The sequence below is a fragment of the Branchiostoma floridae genome, chromosome 4 (genome assembly GCF_000003815.2).
Source record: "Branchiostoma floridae strain S238N-H82 chromosome 4, Bfl_VNyyK, whole genome shotgun sequence".
Lineage (NCBI taxonomy): Eukaryota > Metazoa > Chordata > Leptocardii > Amphioxiformes > Branchiostomatidae > Branchiostoma > Branchiostoma floridae.
Genome location: NC_049982.1, coordinates 9,438,039 through 9,446,712, shown reverse-complemented (window position 1 = coordinate 9,446,712; position 8,674 = coordinate 9,438,039). Strand labels below are relative to the sequence as shown.

Below are 8,674 nucleotides of genomic sequence, written 5' to 3'. Positions count from 1 at the left end.
GATGCTCACTTGCTACTTAATAGGGAGCTACCGTAGGTTGTTTATTTTGTCGCGGGTGTTGCAAATATGCTCAAAATAATTTGATACCCAGCACAGATATATGCCCCCCTCCCCCTTCAAAATAACCTCTCAGTGCAAACACACACAACGTACCGGTAATCAAGGACCTACGAACACCGGAGGCAATTGAACAGTGGATTTGTGCATTAGTTGTTTTATGTTGTGTCTGACAAAAGTTCTGCAGTTTGAGATTGTGAAGTTTGTAGCATGTAGAACTAGAAGATGGTTATGGTTTTTCCCTATGTGACCTCTGAACTCTATATACAACAAACTGCCAAGCTCAGACCCAATTAGCTGTAGAAATTTTGATCTATATGTTAACATTCAATAAAGAAACATGACCTAAATTGTATTAGAAGTGTACTGGATTGCAAGGATTGATCATTGATACAAAAATAATGCAATATATCATATTTTAGCTCAACAAGACAATATAACAGTCTTTTCGAAGTATAAACTTATTTGAAAAGAGTAAAAAAAGTACCTCAGTATCATAAGTTTGTAACACAATTTCCTTTTTTCTGCAGTTGATCTGGATGCATCAGCTGAAGCCCTTGTCAGCCTCAAAGGTTAACATCTTGTTAATTTACATGTTTGTTCAATTTTCAACAATCTTCATGTTATGTGTGATGTACTACATCAAATTTTCATGTATACATTTGCTCTCAAATGACTTAACAATTAGGTATAATCATCTGCATGCTATGAATGACGATTTCAATGTCATACATAGTTATCTATAAGGTTTTCACATACGGTTTGTAAATATCAAATTCTTTATTGTCACAAAAACGCACTAGTCTTTGCAAAAGTTACAGCATAAGTCATCTCGAAGAAGGTCATGACATAAGAAATTAACAGCCATCTTAAAAAAATATTTGTACATCTCTTTTCTAGCAGGTGGTGGTAAAGTCAACAGTAATGGTACCCCGGCCACACCCCCTCGGAGAGGAAATGTAAGGATCTTCACTTGTTGATTATGCCGTGATTAAGTATATTGAGAGTATGTTGATGTTACACTGCTGTTTGGTATAATGATGTAGATTGATACATGTATCATCCTTTGATGCATTTAAAATTAATATAGACATGTGGAGAATAGACCTGTGTATCTATTTACATGTATGTGTCAATTGAAAAAACGTCATTTGCCTTGCACAAGTCTGTTAGTTAGGCCACAGCAAGTAAATTTTATGGATGACATCAGCGCGCGCATTAATTTTCGCCTGATTTCAGAAAAAAAAACTTCGGAGATGGTCAACATTCAACATGACGAGAAAGTACCAAAATGGACAAATATGTTGTGTTGTAGGCTAATGGTTGTACTTGTAGAAGTGACACTAGCCAGGTAGCCATGACTGTAGTTATAGAAGTGAAACTAAAAATTTAGTTTTTTAGTTACATAAAAGTGGCCCCAATATGGATGCCATGAGTGTTGTTGCCATATTGGTAAGAGATACCAGTCTACAACACTAGTGTCCCCTTTACTACACTAGTACACGTCTTGAATACAGAAATGAATGCCTTGTAGGCTGTGATACCATGTTTCGTCACTTCAAGTATTTTTTTTTTTACGTTTAGTGCGTATATTTGGAAAATTTAGCCATCTTGGTTTTTTTTTTTTTACCCATCTTGTTGTTTTTTCGCCCTATCTCACTATTTTTGCCATCTGCAGAGGATGTCATCCATAAAATTTACTTGCTGTGGCCTTAGTTCTAGCCAAGGTTCTGTTAATTCTAAGATTGTTAGATGTTCATTCTTACTCTCTTTATAATACTCTATATTCAGCCTCCTCGAGTACGTAAACGGAATCGGCTCATTTTCAATGATGATGAGGATACGTCATTGTCACCAATTCGGTCACCCAGGAAAGTGAACAAAACGTCACACAATACGGTAAGCACCCTAGATCAAATACTTACGATCATTGTTGTCATAGATTTCTGGAACATTCTGTACAATGTCATGTATGTATTAGATAAATCCCTCCACTACTAAACTGTAGAAATGACATACCTGCTACTTGCTACAAAGCTTGCATGTTTGTATGTTTACTGCTTATTGTTTGTATGTTTATTGAAGTCTCAATTAGACAAGTAAAATCTATTCTCCTTGGTCAGTCCATGATACAAAATTACAGAAGATCAAAAGAACATAACAAGTCAAACATGTATGTGAATCAAGTATAAGTTACTATAACATAAATAAGATATCAAAAGTAACTGAAGTCTGATTGGACTGTTACATATTCAAAATTTGTTCATTAAACATTTTGCCATGCACAATTTTGCCTGAGTTTTCCATTCTTTGTTATAATACATTTGCTGTCTCCCCTTCAGAGAAACTCAACTCAGGCATCAATGAGTGTCCCAGACAAGAAAGCTGCCCAGAGAATCGGCTCCAGACTCAAGAACCTGCTCAAGTTGCCCAAGGCTCACAAGTGGTGCATCTACGAGTGGTTCTACTCCAACCTGGACAAGTATGGTTTCTTAGTTTTTACTTTGTTTTTTTTTCATGTTGATTATTCATGCAATCATAAGCCCATACTGTACTTAGTGAAGGAGTTAAGGACATTATTTTTTCATCAAAACAGAGAAGTTGAAAAGTGTGTTGTCTTTTAACTTTGCATGCAGAAAATGTTTTTTTTAAACTTTTGACTTGTTAATCCCTTTTTTACCTTAAGATTTTTCCAATTTACAACTTTAGATTTGTAGTAATTTAAGTTGTCGTTGCAAACTATCAACACACTGTATATCATTCTAACTTGTCTGGTAATTCCCTTGTGCAGGGCCCTGTTTGAGGGTGATAATGACTTCTGTGTGTGCCTGCGGGAGTCTTTCCCCCAGCTGAAAACCAGGAAACTCAGCAGGGTGGAATGGTCCAAGATTAGGAGGCTGATGGGAAAACCAAGGAGGTAAGTGTTGTCCCGGAGCTCTAACTTCTAGCACACAGTAAATATTGTCAAGATATTTATGTAGAAGAACTGTGTTTATAATGTACTTGTTTTGTACATTTGGGTACAACTTTTGCTGCATCATCTTTTTATAGTCAGTACCAGTTTTGGGGGATTTCAATTTTTACTAAAAATCCTCTCGTGACGTCATAAAAAAAAGCAGAAGATTAATGCATAAAATGTCCCTCATCTTTACAAATTGTATCTATATCAGTACATGTTGTGAATGGAGTCAATGCAGTTTGGCACACTTCTCATCGAAACAAAGTGTAGCACACAACATGTTAAACAAGCTCAGAAAGGCTCATTCTGATTGTTTCTACTCACAAGCTTCTTCACATTTCCTCATCCAGGTGTTCATCATCATTCTTTGCTGAGGAGCGGTCAGCCCTGGAAGCCAAGCGCCAGAAGATCCGCCTCCTCCAGCAGCGGAAGGTGACGGACATCAGCAACTTTAAGGACCTCCCAGACGAGATCCCGCTCCCATTGGTCATCGGCACCAAGGTCACAGGTGAGTGTTGCCAGGTCATGTAAGGTTAAGAGTAATCAATACCTTTAGTTTTACAAGGCTTCATTCTTCTCAAAAGCATTGTATCACTGGAATTAGTCAAATCCTTAGACTATGGAGTAATTATGGATGCTTAGATACAGCCATGAATTACTTAAGGTAACAGGTATGATGAACTCGTTGATGTTAATGGTTTATACAGTGACTGAAATTAAACTGCCTGATACAAATGGTTGTCCAGGTTGAAGATTGTAACCAGCAATCTTCCGAAGTTAACAATATATTCTTTGTTAACAGTGGCGGAACAGCTATTAAGTTTGGAAAATAGTAAGAATCACGAAAGACTCATGTAGCTTTCTCTGTTTTTCCAGCCCGTTTGCGAGGCCCCCATGACGGGCTGTTCACGGGTCAGATCGAGGCGGTGGACACAGCCAACACCTCCTACAGGGTGACGTTTGACAGACCCGGACTGGGCACACACACCATTCCTGATACTGAAGTCCTGGTGAGGAAGGACACTTCTCAACATATTTGTTGTTTTTGTTTGCTTTCAAATTGCTAGGTTTATACCAACTCATAGAATAGATGCGGGCATCATGTTGCTTGTGAAAAAATGTTTTTCCTTCAATGCCAAATTGACCATAATGGAGCTTTCACCAACTGAATGCAACACAAAGCAACCACAGTATCAAAAGCAGAGGAAAAACTTACTCAGAAGTTCTCTTTGCTGTCATGTTTTTATTCGTATCTGGTCCACCTTGTAATTGAGAGCAGAAGTAATTTGTAAGCTATGCCACATACTCTTTCTTTGACTCTGGAATTAATATTGAAATTTTATTTCAAGTTTCATGTAAGAGTGAAATGAATGAATAGAATTCAATGAAAAATCTATTTTCATCAACAGAGCAATGAACAACAGGAGACCATGCCCCTCACAGCTTTTGCACAAAAGCAAAGACCTCGGCAACAGTTTCTCACCCCTCCAAGGTGAGTGGTTCAGTCTGTACACTGTTGTCATCTCTTAACTGTTTTGAATTTCAGAAACTGTCCCTGTATGTTGCATTTTACATGTTTTGTGCATTTTCTTCAGGTTTTCACTCTCCAACAGCTTGCAGTCCCCAGCCTTTGTAAGTATGGTTTTGGAGTTTCCTTCGTCAATTTTCATTTATAGTGGAAGTTTTAACAGAGGTTTGGGCATACTACTTGTGCTAATCTATGTCTTAATTGTGGGCATTCTGACGCATACTGAAAGAGTTATCGATTATGTGTATGATTTTCTTCACCTTTATGTCAACAACACTGTCCTGATCTCCATTGACAGGCCCATGACCCGATGCTCGGCCAGTCTCCACTCCGAAGCAGGTTACACGGGATAGAAGGAGGGACACTGGGAGGGTTCCCTGTCAAGTTCCTCGTCATGGTGGTAGGTGTACACTTCCACATGTCAGTTGCTGAGACAAAATTTTTTATGAGTAAATGAATAGATTAACTGCTAAAATTTAATATCTACACCTAACCAGTAGCCTTAATGCAAGTCCCTGGTTTTTCCAATCATAGAAGTATGGCTGTATAGCAATGGTTTCAGCTGTGTATAAAAGATGTCTGTTTTTTTTTCTTTACAGACCCGGTTATCAAAAGTCTTACTGATCAAGAAGGACCGGATCAAGGACCTGAGGGAAATGAACACCCAGGCAGAAAAAACTGTAAGTGCAAGTTCACCTAAACAGTAGTGTAAATCTTCACACTTTTGCGAGGGTTCTGTTTTCATGGTTTTCACAGGCAGTGAACTCTGCACCATGAATTCTCAACATCATTGATAGCTTGGGATGTATGACTACTGGACTTAAGCATTGTTTCAACTGCAAATTTAAAACTAACAAAAAAATCCTTTTCGCTCCTACCGCACAACTCAATGTGTAGTTTGTCGTCTTTTCATTCTTTAAAACTGCCCAACTGGGCCCTGGCTTGGAAATGTGACCCTAGCATTACATGAGATGCAATAACCATATTATAGTTTTGTAGTAGCAGAAAGTTACTAATACATGTACATGTTTGTGCTGTTTTGTCCCTGTAGAAATCGCACGGTGAAAGTGTGGATGTGGAGTTCCAGAAGAAATATGCCACCCTGGTCCTGGAGCTGGAGAGGCTGAACAGGGAACTCAACACTTACCTGATCGGGGTCCAACAGTACTGCCAGGAGGTGGGCACACAGAGGAGCATGTTTGTGGAGAATATAAGGAGAAATAATGGCATGAGTAGAGCCACTATTGTAGTCATTTTGAAGTAACTTAAATACATTACATATATGTAACGTTGACACATGCAAGTCTGTGTTTAACTTTTGACACAAATGTTTATTTGGATAGTGTACATATAGATCATGTTCAAAGATCATTATATTATTGTGTAATTGGCATTTAATGTGTTCATAATATTATGTCACTCACTCACATTCAGTGAGTGAGATTGTTTATAATATCATGGTGGATGCCAAAGAACTGGTCCTATGTATTATGTTCCTCCGGCCTCCCTTGCTATTTTTGTGATGATGACCATGTGCCTGTCCCTGCCACAGATTGCTCCAGAACAGGGACTGGAGACGATAAAGGAACCTGTAGGCTCGGGGCTAAAGAAGAGATGTGAGGAGGACGCCATGGAGATCCTGCAGAGAGCAAACGAGGGGAACGGCACGAAAACAGTGCAGAGTCAGGACGCCTGTCAGCTCATCACCAAACTCACATCGCTCATGCTACAGATTAAGGTAGGATGCCGTAATGATCAGCATGTCTGTATAACATATAACTACTGTATCATGGGGCATTCATGAATTTCAAATTGGATGATAAGTTTGATGTCTACAACAGGGTTGAATTTTGAAGTAAGTATCGTAGTCCAGTATATGGGTAACTCTGTAACTAGGCACTCTGTAATAAGGTTGCCAATTTGCAAAATATTTTGCTCACGAATGGAAATTTAAACATTTTGAAGTACAATCTTTACAGATGGTTTTACCATACCTTTAATTAAGTCTGGTGAAAGGTCAAACAGAGGTGGAAGAAGTAGGGTATTGCAGAAATGATTCTTGTGGTTTGTTGTGTGGATCCAATGTGAGAAGGATATGGTTACAAAATGTGTTACACATTCTTACATTGCTTTACTGCATCTGTATTCTCCAGGCTTTGGCTGAGAATGAGCTGAACTCGTATGAGTTCAAGTCCCTGTCAGACGCCCTGGAGGACATCCGGCAGAGGGTGGACTGTGCCAACCTCAGGTAGGGGGGTTCAGAACACGAATACATTTAGATTTACTGTGTTAGAGGATTTTATTGCATGGTGTTTAGAAAATCGGTTAAAAAAAAGTACTTTATTGTCCTGCACAATTTTTGTTTACCTTTAAAAGTAACCCCCACAACTTCACCTAAACTTCTGCCATTTGAAAGTTTCACTTCTAGTCCAAGCTCAGTTCAGTTCATCCTCGGGGAAGTAACACCATCGTCTCCACATATTCCTATCCAGCATGATCGATGCTGTCCAATGCTACCCCTTGCTAAAAGGTTTTAGTACAATTTTTGTATGTAAGATGTAATGTTGTGAGGATAAGTTAGTAGTTAATGTTACAGGGCAGGAACAGCAGTTTGACAGTTGAATTTATTTCAAATTACTCCAAAAATTTTGGTCACATTGCAATATGGCAAAAAGAAGTATTTTTGAACCCAGATATGCATATGACGACTCAGATTTTTTTTTGTTTTTCCTCTGCAGCTGCTTCCAGAACAATGTGGAGATCCACGTGGCGCACGTCCAGAGCGGCCTCAGCCAGATGGGGAACCTGCATGCCTTCGCACAGAACACAAACAACGACTTGTAAATAACCCAATGATTCCCCCCAGTATGTAGGAAGCCCCATGTCCTGCTGCTTTCCCTACGACAAACAGCAAGATGTGCATAGAACATTTGTGTCGCCATGTTGTACTGGGATGTGTTTGTAAAAATTAGTGCTAAGGCATGCTTCAATGGGCATGACATGCTCAACTGTTCCCTGTTTTCAAACAATGGGAGTAATCCAGTCACTCTTTTCAAGAGTTAGGTTAGTCCTGTCAGAAAAGTTGCTTTCTCAATTATGGAAGGGAAATTTTGGTATGAAATCATCCTCTTTGTTGTACAGTTATGTAGGCTTATTCAATTTGCTTTCTGATTGCTTGTTTATTTTGATCTCCAATATTTAGATTAAGATTGTATCTGTCTTCATATCTCAGAAAAACACCGTAGAAAATTGACAAAACAATGAATGTGGTAATAGTACCAGAATAGTATTCACTATATGTATTTTAAGGAGGACTGGTATTTTAAGGAAGACTAACTTGGAAGTTGAGTTTGTTTGTGCCCGTTGCTGCATTGTCTTGCAGGTCTCTTCTATAACATCTCCCATGTGGTGTTCATCCAACAATTGTTACTGCCTCTTGTCAATAATAATGATGATACTATTGTGGCTTCGGTAGTTGGAAAGAACAAATGTTAACATGAAATGCTGTTTCCATTTTGCTAATTCAAAAATTGGGCATAATTTTTTTGCCTATAGTACATGTATACTGCACATTTATATTATATAGACTCCCATAGTGAAAATGAAGTATTGTTATCGACCTCTATAGATAGATTGTGGTCATTTAAGAGGATGGGTTTTGCAAGTTATTGAAGTTGTGAGTAAAAGAATGCGGGTGCTTTGCCTTTTTGCTTTGCATTCAATTATGGCTAGACACAGAATGAATTTTCACTGAAATGTTCAATACCTGAATGAATGTGAATTTGCGCATGGAATAGATAGATCAATAAGAGCAGTTTGGTTGGGAAATCAGACCATTTCTTATTTCTGTTTTACACGTAGGTGCAAATGTCTTATTACACATGTATCAGTTTATTGGCAAACAATCTCTCTACATTCCCTGTAGTTTACATTATACTACTGCAGAATGTAGTTGCTGCAAAAATGAGTTTTGTAATGAATAAAATATCATTCAGCATTATAGTCAAAGTGTTACAACACTTTCATAATGCAAATGTCTGCATGTAGTATGCCTTGTCATGCTCATAATGTGCATGATTGCTCTTGCATCTTGCAATGGTGAAGAATTCATTAAAAACTCCTGGAGCCAG

The 8,674-nt window shown here is 38.4% G+C and overlaps 1 protein-coding gene across 2 annotated transcripts in view; it reads left to right on the top strand.

Annotated features, from left to right (window-relative positions):
* LOC118413339 (protein lin-9 homolog) overlaps positions 1 to 8,673 on the top strand; it is a 9,088-nt gene extending 415 nt beyond the window's left edge. Inside the window, exons 2-16 of one of the 2 annotated variants that reach the window (XM_035816675.1) lie at positions 588 to 629; positions 961 to 1,016; positions 1,849 to 1,956; positions 2,400 to 2,539; positions 2,849 to 2,974; positions 3,367 to 3,524; positions 3,893 to 4,026; positions 4,426 to 4,508; positions 4,612 to 4,648; positions 4,843 to 4,944; positions 5,144 to 5,224; positions 5,596 to 5,721; positions 6,097 to 6,282; positions 6,698 to 6,792; positions 7,283 to 8,673. In XM_035816675.1, coding sequence (XP_035672568.1) covers positions 588 to 629; positions 961 to 1,016; positions 1,849 to 1,956; positions 2,400 to 2,539; positions 2,849 to 2,974; positions 3,367 to 3,524; positions 3,893 to 4,026; positions 4,426 to 4,508; positions 4,612 to 4,648; positions 4,843 to 4,944; positions 5,144 to 5,224; positions 5,596 to 5,721; positions 6,097 to 6,282; positions 6,698 to 6,792; positions 7,283 to 7,388 — 1,580 coding nt within the window. In that variant the 3' untranslated portion in view covers positions 7,389 to 8,673. Of the gene's footprint in view, positions 1 to 587; positions 630 to 957; positions 1,017 to 1,848; positions 1,957 to 2,399; positions 2,540 to 2,848; positions 2,975 to 3,366; positions 3,525 to 3,892; positions 4,027 to 4,425; positions 4,509 to 4,611; positions 4,649 to 4,842; positions 4,945 to 5,143; positions 5,225 to 5,595; positions 5,722 to 6,096; positions 6,283 to 6,697; positions 6,793 to 7,282 lie in introns of both variants that reach the window. The other variant, XM_035816674.1, reaches the window with a different exon arrangement.
* The last annotated feature ends 1 nt before the right edge of the window (position 8,674 follows it).